This window comes from Acinonyx jubatus, chromosome B1, assembly GCF_027475565.1.
Source record: "Acinonyx jubatus isolate Ajub_Pintada_27869175 chromosome B1, VMU_Ajub_asm_v1.0, whole genome shotgun sequence".
Lineage (NCBI taxonomy): Eukaryota > Metazoa > Chordata > Mammalia > Carnivora > Felidae > Acinonyx > Acinonyx jubatus.
The window spans coordinates 137267970-137284226 of record NC_069382.1 but is presented as its reverse complement, the minus strand read 5'-3'; the positions used below and the strand labels follow the sequence as shown (position 1 = coordinate 137284226).

Below are 16257 nucleotides of genomic sequence, written 5' to 3'. Positions count from 1 at the left end.
TAAAACTCTTGGCAATTAATTAAGATTAATGACAGAAGTCATTCCCTTTTCTTCAATGTAGCAGTCCTTCCTATCTCTAATTTCTCATTTCTGTGACCACTCCATGCTCATTTCAGGCTGTGAAAACACAGGGTCCCAAAACTTTGTTCCTGTTATCTATTGCCTTTTGTATCTGAGATTAACGAAGTAGACATTAGCAAATTTACAACCAACAGCTCAGACAGCTCTGCCCTACTTTAAGCAGTTAATGGAAAAGGAACTAATCTAGTTAAGAGCACAGGACTAGTTCATAAATCTGGATTCAGAGGATAGATAAAGACATCACACCTCTTCTGGAGAGTAGGAACTGAATTCAATCAGCAGCTCCCTTCTCTCTGTTTGCTGGGAAGAGCCAGCATTTCTATAAACTGAACTCAGAGGCTAGCATAAGCCACATACAGCCCTGCAGAAAGATGATTATGGAAGAGATTGACATTAATGTATGATTTCACTGGGACAAATACAGGCTTCACAAGAATCCCAATCACTGAAAACTCTTCTTGGATCAAATATGAAACAAAGATTAAATCTGTTTTAGAAAAAAATAAGCAGAATGCAGCTGCAAGCAACAAAATAATAAACGTATCTTGATAAAGAGAATTAATAAAAATTACAAGCCTTCATCTATTCAGAATTCCACCTAAAAGGAAAAGATTGTGTCATGCTTTTATTACTCAGAAAATGTTTAATAGATTTAATTATAAAAGTTAATCATCATCCAAAATGATAAATCTTAACACCATATAAATAACATTTTTATGTATCAGCATCCTCAGCTATATCTTTATAAGAAATAATTCAAATTTATCAAATTTCCTAACTGCTCTGTGTCTTGATTTTTGTAGTCCCATAGTCAGGGGAAAAATCATGAACCTAAAATCATAAGTCGTGATAATAAAAGCTTTGAAATTGTACAAAGTCAAAATGATGTGTCTCTCAAGAGTCACTAGAGTCTAATGCATATATTCCTCAACAGCTCATCTTTATTTTCCATCAATTATAATAGAACTAAGAGACATTAATACACACAGTTCTGTTCAATATCTTGTGCACATTATAGTGAAATATTGTGATTTGTTGGCACAGGACTTCCTATCCAGAATGAGAAAGTTAAAGTCTTGACTGTGCTCACTGCATTGGTGGGAATCATGAAGTCAGCTGGGCCTCAGCTGAGATACATCAGGTGAGGGGCAGAGATGAACAGACTGAAAAGTTATACGGTAATTATAATTTGAAAGCCATACATAAAGAATACAGTAGAAATCCAGGTGAACACAGATGATGTGGTGACAAGAGAACATTCAAGAGGAAATTCATATAAGCTCTCAGAGACGTGCAAGTAGAATTTAGGAGAGAGGAACGAACCGACTAAAAATGATGTACTTGATGATAGCAAAGCAGTGAAAGTCCATGTGATCTCTAGAGAAGAGTGAGATGTGAGAATACCAGGAGACCAAAGGTTAAACCTGAGGAACCAATAAAAGTTAGGAGGAAGGAGAAGAGAGAAAAATGAAAGATGTAGAGAAAGAAATCAGAGAATAAACACTCTTAACTCTAGAGCTTTTATCTCTACACTATATATATAGATGTCCTATTTGAATTCTTCATTGAAATATGTTTTACAGATTTACTTTGTTAGGCAAGTAAGATATGATTTGATATATAATATGATATCAGTGTGTATAATTGCAAAACTATATATTCCTGTGTGTGTATAGCCAATTCTCATTAGGGTAGATCTTAATGCTATTTGAATAAAATTTATTGAATTCATTATAAACTCTTTGTTAAGATATCATTAGTGTCAGGAAATGGCTCTAATAGAAGAATTTATTGTAAGCAGGAAACAGTGCTTGATTTAAGAAAAAAAAAAACCATCTAATTTTGACCCAAAACTAAAATGTGCTTAGTACTGGAGAAGACTCTAAAATATAAATAGAATATATATTATTTTCACTACATTAACCTGCTTGCTAAGAAACATTACGGGAATCTAAAGTTTAGGAAATTAGATGCATTCCTTTTTTCCACAGTCTTAAATGAAAAGAGCTCTCTAGGAGAAAGATATGAGGTATATCAGAGAATAAAATCGCTTTCAAATGGGAACAAGTTTGTAAAAACCATCCCAATCTCATTAATTAAAAAAAAAAAGCAAAAAGAAAAATAAACAAGAAATTTCTCATAACCCTTTGAAATAAAAGAATTAATTTTTAAGCCAAAGTCATACAATGGTAAACAAATGTCTACTGGTATTCTTAAACAACTTCTTGCAAAGTTTGAAAAGTAAATCATTTTTATTTTATACTTCAAAATTATGTAAGTTTTAAGTTTTTCAAGTGTTAGAGATTGTGATTTGATTCAGGGCAGAATTAAGGGAAAATACAAAGATTATGTGAAGTAATTTTAAAAAGGACTTACTTAGAGATTAAAAGGGTATATTATAAAAATACCAGTATTCTATTTTATTTAGAAATAAAAATGAAAGGTATTTAGCAAGAAAAGACATTCCTTAAAAGTATACACATTTGTATAATGTGTTAATACAAATTCCTTTTTAAGAATAAGGGAACAATAAAAGCTTCCTACTCAAGCCAATTTCCTTAACTGAGTTATGAAGCTCTCCTTAAACTAAACTTATAAATTGGGGCTCTGGTAGACATGAAGGCACCATCGTAATGTGCTTTGGTAAAATAATAAACTGTCTACAAAAATGATGCACTTCCCCCCACCCCTTGGACTGTGTCCTTTGAGCTCTAAATTGAAAACTTAATATTTAATATATGCAGGATAATATACATTTTTGTAAATCATTAGGAATTATAAGATGATTTACTTAAATATACTTAATCTTCTGCAATTAACATTATTAAAAGGCCATACATAAAGTACTCAAAACGGTAAAAAAGAGAAGTTAAAAATTATATCTGTGCTGACATTTCTGCTCCCAGCTGGATGACTGAATTGATGTCCTCAAGATGTTCTACAGCAATGCTGTATATTAAGCCTAAGAAAATAATGTATTTAGCCCTAGACAACTGACATTAACTCTTGGTATTTTTAAAGTATTGTTTTAGTGTGCCAAGGCTCACGGATGATGAAAAAAAAAAGTTTATTTCTAAAATCAGCACATTGCTTTGGAAGGAGGGTATTCATGCTAATATAATAATTTTTGCCTCTTGATAATCAAAAACTTGTTGATCAATTTTAACCAAGAAATCTCCCTACCTAAACTTATTTATAAGTTGATACATAAAATATGTATGAGGCCACTAAATACAAATTATGCCTGGTCTGGGGGGTTAAAAAACCAAGTAAGTATCTAGATTTATTTATATTTTCTTTGAAAAAATAAGTCTTCCTCTATAATTTAAATCATTACATTTCACATATTCTATATTTCACTTTAGGGAACTAAACTGAAGTCAACACTTTTGTCAGCTTATACACATAATTAAGAGATAGTTTTATTTAAGCTAAGAAATGGTATCCAAAAAAGCACTCTATTTCATGAAATTGTTATTTTCTACTTAAACAAGCATTAGCTGATGTCATACACACAGAGAAAATATGTTCTCTAGATATACACACAAAAATATTTACAGTAAACACACACACACACACACACACACACACACACACACACACATACACTTACTCAGTGGGATTGTAGTAATAATGGCAGGTCTATCTTGTGTTATTCTAGTAAAAATTTATCTTTCAAATGTATATAAACCAAGTAAATTATTTCTACTAGTTTAAACGGGATATTTTAGGTATTTTCAGAATGCCCTAAAATATTAAGACAAGAGATAATAAGAATGAAAGACACTGGTGATAACAAAGAGGGTAGAAAAATCTGATGGTTTTCTTTCCCAGCGATATCACATCACAATTAGTTTAAAGGATCATGTAAAATTTCAGACCCTACAAAAATAAAGGTAATCATCTGAGTTTTAAAATATCTCAATATTTTTCTGAGTTAAGAATTCAAAAAAAGAAAAGATCTGAAAGTACCATGGGCATTTTTTAAATATTAAATTTATTGTCAAATTGGTTTCCATAAAACACCCAGTGCTCATCCCAACAGGTGCCCTCCTCAATGCCCCAGAGGCATTTTTGTGTATAGTATGGACTTAATAACTCAGGCTAAAATAAAGGGTTTTCTTACAGCACTTAAAATTGATTGCAAAGTCCAGCTATATGATACAAAATATTAAGATGGAACCTAAAAACTAAGTGTAAAAATGCAGTCATTAGCTGCATACTTCCAAGCACTGAAAACATTTGAAATTTCAAATCATGTGAGTGATGGTTTCAATCTGTTCATAAACACCCACAAGTGGTCTACATTTTGCCAATGTGATGAGGAACTTAAAGGCAGTGTGACACAAAATCTCTGCTACCAAAATGCTATTCAGTCTGAAGATGAAGTGACTTAATAATAGCACTGAGCACTGGGGGATTTGTAAGCATGATGGACTTCACAGCGATCCTCAGGAGGTTAGGATCATTGAAGAAGCTGCCATTGAAGACAGTGAGGCCGGTTTGTTTTGAACTTGAGAATGCAGATGCAGGACAGGCAGAGGAGTGAACATAAATCTAGAACTAGAGATATAAACATCAGAGGCCCAGCCTTAATCATTTGCCACTAAGGTTATCAGGTTTCTCTGGTGCCTTTAAAAAAATTTTTTTAATATTTATTTATTTTTGAGACAGAGAGAGACAGAGCATGAACGGGGTGGGGGGGGGGGGCAGAGAGAGAGGGAGACACAGAATCTGAAACAGGCTCCAGGCTCTGAGCTGTCAGCACAGAGCCCGACGCGGGGTTAGAACTCACAGACCTCGAGATCATGACCTGAGCTGAAGTCGGACACTCAACCGACGGAGCCACCCAGGCGCCCCTCTCTGGTGCCTTTTAAATGAGCCTGTGCTATCTATGTTCTCAGGGATTCTTTTTCCCTGCAGATTTTTTTTTTTTTTAATTGGAGGACTGACATTGGCTTCTGTCAAAATGGACTTTGTCTTTTAAAGCAGCTACCATCAATCATCTCAAAAACTGAAAATTATATCTGTACGATTAATAAAAGTCCTCTCAGCATAAATTTAGCTTAATTGGAAACTCACTATGCACTTCTGTTGCTTATTTCACTACTGACTGATGAAAACTTTGCCACAGTCTAGCAGGTCTCCCTAGGCCATTGTTCCCTGGCTATTCCCACTCCAAAGGATACCTCTGAGTTAGCACCTTTTCTTTATCTCAGAGTAGCCTTGCAGGTATTTCCTCAGGTGAGGAAGCCTAAACTTTATTAATAATAACAGTTTACATTACCATAAAATATTATCTTACTGTACCCTGGAGCTTTGTCACACTAATGTTTAAACCAATTCTAATTATGTCACATGAGTGTGTGCACAACTATGAGCTTTTGCAATACTGCCACTGAAAAGTATACACGTTCTTGAATTTTTCTCTGGCTAAATCTAGGTAGGAGAGCAGAAAAACCCCTCAGAAAGAAAAATGTTTCCTTGAACATGCACTTCTTACTTTTGACTTACAATTGTATTTTTACTATCCAACTATAGGCATTAAGTAAAGTCTTTTATAAATAGGAAATTAAAGCGAATAGAATTTTCTCAATTTTGTTTTGCTAAAAATTTACATCCATCTGAAAAAAAAATCTAATTTCATTTCACCCCAAGTAGTAAAAAGCCGCATGACAGAAGTTTAAAAGCAAAGAGTGGATGCGCTTTATGGGTGTTAACTATTACCAGGGTTCTTCTATTGCGGCGTATAAATTTATGTCTGCTTACTGGTGAATGAGGGATTGCGGTCTGAAGGTTAACATAACCTCCATCACAGCCAAGAAGCTCCTTGGAGATTTAATTGGTTTGTGGAACAACTCCAAAACTAGTGCCGCGCTTTCTTCTTTCTTTGCCTTTCTGCTTCTCCAACTCTCACTTTTCAAATGAAAAAGGAGAACGCGTGGTAATGCATCATTTATAAATTACCTTGTTATTGCAAAAACAAAACACCGCTTTGAAAACCAAACAAACTCCTGCTGCGGACTCCAGCATGTTTGATGGAGGCCCTTCAAAAGAGTCCATGGCTTAATGGAGGTTGTTTATGTGGAGACTTCAATCTGTACCTGCTGTCCCCCGTCACTCCCTGGAAACTTGGCGGCAGATGTTGCAGCGTTAAGTTGTCTCTGAAGTGGCTTTCTGTCCTCGTCTCCCCACCGCAACGGAGTCAAACTGCATTAGATCTCTTTATTTGTGCCTAAGGCAAGTTTGGGAGCGCAGCTGTGTCCACCCCCACTCCTACCTTTGGTGTTTCAGGCCTCCAGGCAGCGAGTGTGAGACCAAAATGGTTCTGCCGCTCTCAACTACCTCCGCTGACAATCCGGCCGCTCGCTGCGGGCTGGGGAGGCCGCTGCCGCTGCTGCAAACAGATGTCGGCGACAACCTGCTAGCTTACACCTGGACGCGCGGCCCTAACCTCGCGCGCCGCGCGCTGAAACATTCATGACTCAGAGGAGTTGCAGCCACAATCAAAGCCCGTGCCTGGTCTGTGCGCCGCGCGCGGACCCCGCCACCTCCGCAGGAGCTGGCGGCGCGGAAAGCGAGCGGGAGCGAGGGACGGGCCAGAGATTTCTCGCGCCGCTTTGATACTTTATGCCTGAACTTCAATTACTTGATCAAGGACTTCAATTCAGCAGTGAATTCTTCTGCAAATGAGCCCGGTGCGGCCCCGGAGCCATAAAAGGAGAACATTTGGCTTGAAATTCAGCGTGACGGGACTTGCAGAGTAAATGTGCTTGACTCCGGGTTTAGTTCTACGTACGCTGATTTGTTTATTAAACTAAACTCTCAAGAGGCAGAATCTGCAGTAAACAACTTATGAATAAATGACAAGATTGTTTTCCAAGGTGGAAAACGTGCTGTTGACTAGGCATTGGTTCCGTTATTTTGGAACCATCAGCCACAACCTGAAAACAATTGTTTTGTTGATTCCCAAGCAGCGCTAACTTTGTTTTGCTTTTTTTTTTTTAAGAAAGAGACTATTATTTCCTTTAAAAGTCACAAATGAGAAACCATTCTTGCTTATTCCTTGACAATATGAAACAAACTATCCATTTCCAACGACTAGACAATTCTTCCAAAAGTCTTCTTAATTTCTACAACGTACAAATTGCCCATATATACACACATGCCTCGTATGACATTGTACAAATACTTCTAAGAAGTATAATCAAAGGTAAACACGCACAAGATTTTATGAGCACAGGAAAATAACAAAATTATTGGCAAATTTTTTCACCAATTTGTATGTTGATAAGAAAGTTTCTTTTAAAAAGATTGTCCTTGACTAGCTAATAACATTTTTCCAGTGCATTATTTCATATGCGAACGGTTTTTGTGGGAATCAGTATACCTACGCTGATACAATACTATTTACCAATTCCCTATTATTTAATGGGAAAAATTAATGGAAAAATAGATTTGTGAAATCAAAGTAATAAGTTTGGAAGGACAATGATTGTCTTTACTGTATACATGTGTGCTGTACACACACATGTATCAAACCTTTCATGAGTACTTTGAGTAGTCTGAGTTTAATTAGGTACTGATTGGCTTCAGGGGGGTAAAGTTGAAGATAGGATTTTACCCAGCCACATGCTACAGCATCCAGTCACTAGTAAGTATGGTTTTAAGCTATCAAAAAAACCTCCCAAGACTAATTTACTCCTTCAATGATTCTATTCTGGCCTACTTGGAGTATTCAACATGAAGAATAGCCAGAGGAGTGGAGGCCTCTGCCATTTGAATATCTTAATCTCCTAAATTTAAAATTTTCTCTACTCCATGTAATCCTGGGAGACAAACCATGTCTACATACACTGAATTGGTGAAAATTGTACAGTTCAGTCCATTTAGTTTTTGAGGGCTTAACTAGCCATAGTAAGTAGAAGGTAATGGTGAGCCAGTCTGCTTCTCATGAATAAATAAAGCCTTACCAAAGCAAATCATCCCATTTTAATATCCTACACCAAATGTACATCAAAATTAGCAGTGCAAAATATGCTCCATATCCTAATTCTATTTCTACCTCTAGGTCATTTTCTTATTAGGTGAATCACTTTTATTTCTAAAATGAAAGATACTCTAAAGGTAAAAAGGTACTGGAACTTAAGAAATATTGTTGCTCCCTTTTTTAAAATCAAATTTGTGGGATGTTGGAATGTCCATACAGATTATGGCCATGGTGCCATGCAATCATGATTTCATATAAACAATTAAATATTATTTTCTGGATAATATTATTTGACCTGGAGTTAAGAAAGCAAGATATGGGGCGCCTGGGTGGCTCAGTCGGTTAAGCGTCCGACTTCGGCTCAGGTCATGATCTCACGGTCCTTGAGTTCAAGCCCCGCGTCGGGCTCTGTGCTGACAGCTCAGAGCCTGGAGCCTGTTTCAGATTCTGTGTCTCCCTCTCTCTCTGCCCCTCCCCTGTTCATGTTCTGTCTCTCTCTGTCTCAAAAATAAATAAACGTTAAAAAAATTAAAAAAAAAAAAGAAAGCAAGAGAGTGTGCATACTCAAGGAAATGGACTGAACATATCTGAAGAGTAGTAAGTATGGTGGGGAGAGGACATGGGTAACAAGAGAACAAGACAGGACATTTGGGGTCAAAAGATGTACAAGTATTTCAGTTATTGTACAGTCTTTTATAAAGTTGACCCAACATGTACTATGATTATGTATGCCTTATGATTGGTGTAGAATTTTTGGCACAAATATCACAGAGTCACATGGTTGGCTTTGTCAATAACAATATTTACTGTGCTCAATCTCAAAAGATTTCTTCTCTTCTATTCCCAACCTATCATTCTGGTTTCAATCCCCAACCCTCAGACTAGTAATCCACGAATCACTGTGCTCCTGGCTGCCTCAGAGACTTTGTTCCTGATGTTTCATCCATGGAAAAGCTCATTCCACCTAACTCCACCTGTTGAAATCCTATTCATATTTAAAGATAGAAGACCTATATTTTTGAAGAAGCATTCCCAAGTTCCTCCAGAACTTGTTCATCTCTCTTCCTTCTGTACACTCAAGAGTACTTGATAACTACCTATACTGTGGCTCAGATCACCTTCTGGAATAAATATTTCTTTCCTAGCTGTCTTGTTTCCCAGACAAGTTTTAGGTTTCTTAAGGGCGAAGGCTACAGTTTGTATCTACCCCTCACTAGTACCTGATGTCATTACTAAGGCACATATATAATTCAAAAACTACTGAATTAAATCAGAATTAGTAGAAATGATGAAAGACAAAACTAAATTTTAATCATAAGAGTGAAAAGAATATATACAGTATTGGCAAGAATGTTAGAACCACTGCCTGCTTTTGTCAGCTAATACATCTTTAGTGCTATCACAATACCCAACACTTGTACAGGTGAAAATTATTAAACAAATAAATTAATGTCTAATCTGGGGAACAGAAAACTAAGAAGATGCACAACAATGATTTTAAGACACACACAGTGAAAGGCTGGCATATTAAAGAGTAAATAGAGTTTACTTTCTATTAACTACAGTGGTCTGGAAATGAACGAGGTTGTTCCATAAACCACCTGCTTCACTCTACCTATGGTCCAAGCAAAGGGTAAATGATCTGTTGAGAAGTCTCAAACTGTATTTCCTAAATAGTTGAGCTCAGAGGTTTTTTAAATGACCCCCATTTTCCTAGAAGTAAAATTTTAAGGATTTAGATGTTTTTGTATGTTAAGCACCAAGCTAAAATATATAACACTAAACATAACTTAATTTGGCACTGTAAAATAAATATTAGTGTCATTAATCATTCATCTTAAAAAAAAATAGCCTATCAAACCTGAATGAACCTAAAGTCCTCTGAAGTTGATGTGAATGAAGTTCACCTATGTTCCCTGGGCCTCTCTGCTGGTAGATGCCAGAGAAAGGATCCTCAGTCTGTCCTAGTCTGCTAGGACATATGTCTGCTACTAGTCCTCAGTCTGTTCTTCCCACCTTGGAAAACCTCAGAATGTGATGTCGTCCAAGTCAAAGGCTGAAGCAACGAGTGTGCATATGAAAGTATGTGTACAATAGGCCACAATTTTTACATACTACTTGAGAAGGGACTTGTGTTGAGCCTTGACTTGCAAATATAGTGCAACAATAGAAAATAATTTATTAAGCACCCTATGTAATAGGAACGTGTAATAGGAACATGTAAGACGATGATTCCTTCCTCAAGTGTGATGAGGGCTTTAAATTCTTTTTGATCATTATTTCCCTACCTTCATTATACCGATCCAAGCACTCCGCTCTTTCCTAACACATCCCAACATACAAACCTCATCTCCTTCCTGAGGCCGCATCAAGGAAACCCGGTCATACTGCCGCCGTAACAAAGCCCAGAGTGCATCAAGACGACCCTAAAGGGAAACATGATTTGTAAATTCTTAGTGGACGTATTCAACCTCTACTTACTAAATAAACGAACAGTTACAATGAAGAAGGTAAACTCTTAGTCTCTCTCTCCTTTCTTTACTAAATTAAACAAATAATAACAAAAATGGAGGTTCTTATTGCCGAGAAAGCAGCATTCAGTTGTTAGAATGTATGATGAATGTCTGCTACTTGATGTACCTTGGTCCTCCTTCAGACAGTTGGGAGCTTGGGGGAGCTGAAGAAGTCACATTTTCTCTAGTTACGGTTTCTCAGTTAAATCATACAAAATTTAAACAACTACCTTAATTGGTGTGTACCACTTTGTCTGAGGAGGCTGGTACGTGGGTTTGGGACGAGGTGGTCTAGGCCTGACAGGTTCCTCAACTTCTTCAGGAATCCTCACCACAGCATTTTTGGCTTTCTCTAGCCTCGCGCCTTCTTCAGTAGATCCTTTATCACCCCAACGGACCTTCAAAACAATGGGGAAATACTTGTATCAGACATATAGTGTCCTAGAAGAACAACCTCTTATTTAGTAGATGGTCTTTTGGCTCACCATCTTGGAATAAACAGATGAGTAGTATACTAACTCTCAATTTCTCCTCTTCTGAGACTAATTTAGGTATGTTCCTCTTCTAGCTAAATATGTACCCATATGTACTGATGGCACTGGGGGAAAGAGATGATGATGACAATTCACATTTACTGAATGGCTACCATGTGCCAATTTGCATTTAATCCATACAAAAATGCAATGGAATAGACAGTATAGGTACTATATTCTTTTCCTTCCAGATGAGGAAGCTGAGGCACAGAAAGGTTAAGTGATATGTCCAAAGTCACACAGCTAGCAAGTGGCAGGGCAGGGATTTGAACGTAAGCAGTCTGAAATAAGTACCTTTCAAATAGGTTTGAATTTTACAAATATAATTTACATGTATTTTACAACTTTGTAAAAAACTTTGTATTTTATACAAAGGAGTAAGTTGTTCCTTCCAAAATTCTCGTCAAGTTTGCCTAAATCAAAAAGTATGATTTTAACATTTAGATTTTAGAAGTAAAATAATTATATGTCTGACTATGGCTCAGGTCATAATCTCCCAGTCCGTGGGTTCAAGCCCTGTGTTGGGCTCTGTGCTGACAGCTCAGAGCTTGGAGCCTACTTCAAAATCTGTGTCTCCCTCTCTCTCTGCCCCTTCCCAGCTCACACACTGTCTCTCTCCCTCTCTTCCTCTCAAAAATAAATAAAAACATTTAAAAAAAAAGTCTCTTAAAAAATATTTGTACACATAAAATCATTACATACAATTTTTCTTTAATTTGTAAAACTTGACTTTGTAAAGTAGCTTTTAGTCTTTAGTTCTGATGCTTATTTGGGTATGGTTATTTGACAGGTCAATTCTTCATTGAGAGGAAGGCAAATCTGAAAAGACTGCTTTGAAAAGAAAAATTCAGAGGCACCAGAGAATTCCACACATTTTAGGGTATTTCCTTCTCTGAAAGCTCTAGAGATTGAAAAACTATAGGGTCAAATGATTGTTTTCTTTATTCTTCAATGAATAAGAATTAAGAGCTAAATCTGAGCTAAACTTTACCACTGTATAGGTATGGGAATAGGATGTGACTCCTGGAGAAAGATTTTGTCCAACCAGGAGCAGTGGAGAAGTCCTACAAAAAGCAAGGACATTAACAAAGACGATAAGGATAAGATAAGTGAAGGTCTAAAAAGAAATACGAAGCCTTGTCCAGAGCACGCTGATTCACCAGAGTTAAATGATTTCTACAAAGGAAAAAAAAATTAGGCACTTTTTAAAGCATTTTAATGACCTGAGTTAGTGGGTAGGGATACAGATGATTACTGTTCACAGGAAGAACTATTCATGGCTTTTCGATAAGGCTTACTTAGATGTTTTTACCTTTTTTACTACAATTTTAGAACAGGCTTTCAACTTCAAGTAGACCCTGCTGAGTCATTAAAATGTATCTGTATCTTTCAGTGTGATCAGTGGTACTAGAATGTTCTTTATGAGGTTGTTAAAATTGTTTTAAACACCATTAAACCTTTAGAGCTAGGTAGTTGGTTTTCTTTCCAGAGAAATGACCTTCTCTTTCAAGTCACAGTGTCTTCACCTAGATAAACTAAAACTTATGAAATCTTTAAATATAGCTAACCTGAGCTAAAAAAATAAAAACAAAAACAAAAACAAAACAAAACAAAACAAAACAAAACCCTCTAAAACCAGGATATTATTCTGGCAGTTGTGAAGTCTCAATTTTAAGGGAAAAAAAAACAAAAAGAAAACAAAAAAATATACACAATTAAGTAAACAAATGAATGTCATAACTCAGAAAAGTAATTCAAACTAAAAATGTAAGTAGATAAAGGTTAGATCTATTCAGAACTTATAGACTTAACATACACAGCTCTCCAGGCTCGCTTGCACAGTTGGTATCTTAGAGGTAATGGTAATCATATTCTCCAATTATCACTGGCACCATTCTCAGATAAAGAACATGAAGAAGGTTGTTGAACTGGAGTTCTGACTCAATGTATTTCTAGACACTCAACTATTAAAAGACTATATTCTGTGAAGTAGAGTTGCTGAGGTCTAAAGGAAATTCATTAGTTGAATCCTTAGTGTTAGTTCCTAAAGTAACTGGTCCTTCATCGTCACCATCATACAAAGAACAAAACAAATAATTCCCATTCAATTTCAAAGTCTAAAATTAGGAAATACTTCATAGATTTTTCCTAAAACTCTCCAAGCAATTACAGGCATAACCTCAGAGATATGACGCATTTGGCTCCACACCTCCACGATAAAGCAAATAGCGTAATAAATGAGTCAAATGAATTTTTTGGCTTCCCAGTGCATATAAATGTTATGTTTACACTGTCCTGTAGTCTATTAAGTGTGCAATAACATTATGTCTAAAAAATCAATGTATGTACCTTAAGTAAAAATATTTTATTGCTAAAAGCTTCTGTCATCTTAACTTTTAGCAAGTGGTAATCACTGATTATAGATCATCGGAACAAATACAATAATAATGAAAAAGTTTGAAATATTGCAAGAATTTACCAAGACATAACCCAAAGACACAAAATGAGCAAATGCTGTTGGGAAAATGATGCTGACAGACGTGCTCAATGCAGGGTTACCACAAACCTTCCGTTTCTAAAAAACAACACGGTATCTGTGAAGTACAATAAAGCAAAGTGCAATAAAACAAGGTATGCCAGCAAATATGTATATACATTTAGTTGTATAAATTTTAATATTTTAGTTTAACCACTTTAAGATAGTCACAAAAGGATTTAAAAAAACAGACAAATAAATTGCTAAAGGGAACTTTAGCAGAATTAATATACCTGGCTTTTTTACTATGGAAAAAAAAATAAGTGCAAGCTTGATAGCTAAATCCTTCCAACTCTACTTGGCTTTCATAATAAACAATAAAATTCCATAATTGCCAGGGTATTTTTGGATGACTAGGCGGTTGTATCATAAAGGAGCAATTTTAGAATTGAGAAAAGAAACAAAAACAGTTTCATGCTGAATTGGCAGAAACACACATTTGAAGTCATTAGGTATTGTGGATCAGTTGTGCTAACAGCTGTTATTAACATCAGCTCAGTTCCAGCGTTCTGCAAATTGCCATTACCGTAACGTTTAAATATTTAATTTAAAGGAAGAGTAAGAAAAAAAAATCTACGTAAAATCCCTATCCTGCCTTAAAATAACATTAGTTATGAAGATTTGTTCTGTAATTCAGATGTGCACATAACTTCTAGAATTCCATTTATTTTTCCTAGTTAGAGGTATTTTTTTAAGGAAAATACTTTCCAGGCTTAAATAGGCATGGTTTTAAAACAGATTAATTTTTCTATTTTCCCTAAGTTTAAATATGATCAGGTTTGAGAAAGTTTCATGGTGCTTAATTCTTGATTCAATTTTTATTGTGTATTTTTATGTATTGTTTCCCTTTTGTAATGTTCACATTTCCTTTCTCATTTTTTCTCATTCCCATTTCCATCCCTATACCCTATTTACCCTATGTATGGAATACCCTATATACCTACATACCCTATGTATGGAATACCCTATACAATGTAGCCAAAATTGTCCAAAGCTAAAATGCACCCCAATCATTAAAAGTGGGTCCTTTTCATAAGTTTTCTTAAACTGAAAAGGACAGGCAATATCGTTTCACATATTAAGAGTTAATAACTCTTAGAACTTGAAATGTGAGTTACTCAAGAATGTGCATGAGCCTTTGGCTTTCTTGATCATAAACCAGTATTATTCCTTTGAACTCAGGACCCCTTCAGGAGCTCATGTGTATGCTTTTTTTTCCCCCCCTTTAGAAAGAGATCTCAATCTTTGGGACACTGGAATATTGGACTCACAAAAATCTGGCATAATTCCTCGTTTTTTCAGCAAGAACATTATTCAGTTAAGGCTCACTTACTAGCATATCCTTATTTCACAGTCATGTGGTATTTTATATGTGTGGATTTCAAAATAAAATTAAATGTATTATTTTGACTCTGAAGTAGTGCATGCTCATTATCAAATGAGTTAGGAAAAATAGGGAAATACATAGCACAAACTGAAAATCACTCCATCCAGAGAAATCTACTAACATTTTGTAGTATGTCTTGTCAAAACTTTTTTCCCCTTGCACACATTTTTTTACATGCACATTTTGGAATGAGGTGAAATAAGCTAAAAATAAGTTGAGATAGACAATATTAGGATATCCAGAGGTAACTATTTTATCTCCAAGTTTATTTTTCATATACATTAGATGACATAGTCTATTCTTTCCCCACCCCTCCAAGCCTTGAATGACACAACAAAAGTAAGCAGAAGGAAATGTTCCTGGTTCTGTGTCAGGCAACAAAAGCTAGCATAGCCACGTTCTTGTGGACTGTTTGATATTCTCAATCACTCACAAGAAAACACATACGCACTATCTCCTCCAAAAGACAAACTTAATAGCTTCCTGCATCTCCTTTTTATGGCTTATTAGCAATGACGTACCTGTCTCAGTGGATATTTCAGCAATAAAGTGGCATGCTTTTATGGAAAGTGTGCATTACTTTAACATCTAATGTGGTCAAGAAAGTGAGAATCACTATCAGATGGCTTGAGTAACCACTTCTTTGGAAGAATACTGAAATTTATTCTGAAAAGGGGAAACTCTCCTAGGGAATCTGAATTTTATAGAAAAGTATAAAAAGAGAAAACTGCAACCGTTGTGAGGTTGTTTATTAATTGGCTTACTGGTTTTTGCTGGCAGTGACACGACAAGGCAGATACGGTGGTAGGAGATACACAATAATTGCAGAGCACATAAAAACTCCTTCTTATCAAGACGTAAAGTTAAAAGGTAACTAATAAGAAAGAAATGCCAGGATCTGTGTTTCATAATAAAGTCAGCCTATCAATGACAAAATTCCTCCAACTGTTCCTTGAGGTGGGATGCTGGCCTGTCTACACTGTTGCTAAGGGCTCAGTGCTGGCAATAATGGCTTATTATTAATTAAGCTATCACTTTGAGAACTACTTCTGTGGTGGCAAGAAGACCACATTTCATTTTGAAGATATAATATTAAAGTCAATTTGAGCCAGTCTAAAAGTTCAATACAGGGGCGCCTGGGTGGCTCAGTCAGTTAAGCGTCCGACTTCAGCTCAGGTCACGATCTCGTGGTCCGGGAGTTCGAGCCCCACGCCGGG

At 36.0% G+C, this 16257-nt stretch overlaps 1 protein-coding gene across 1 annotated transcript in view; it reads right to left on the bottom strand.

Moving 5' to 3' along the window:
- ANTXR2 (ANTXR cell adhesion molecule 2) overlaps window positions 1-16257 on the bottom strand; it is a 151924-nt gene that overhangs the window by 43878 nt on the left and 91789 nt on the right. Inside the window, exons 15-16 of the mRNA XM_015074377.3 lie at window positions 10815-10982; window positions 10417-10497 (exon numbers count right to left, since the gene is read on the bottom strand). Of these exons, the coding sequence (XP_014929863.2) occupies window positions 10417-10497; window positions 10815-10982 (249 nt within the window). The remainder of the gene's footprint in view (window positions 1-10416; window positions 10498-10814; window positions 10983-16257) is intronic.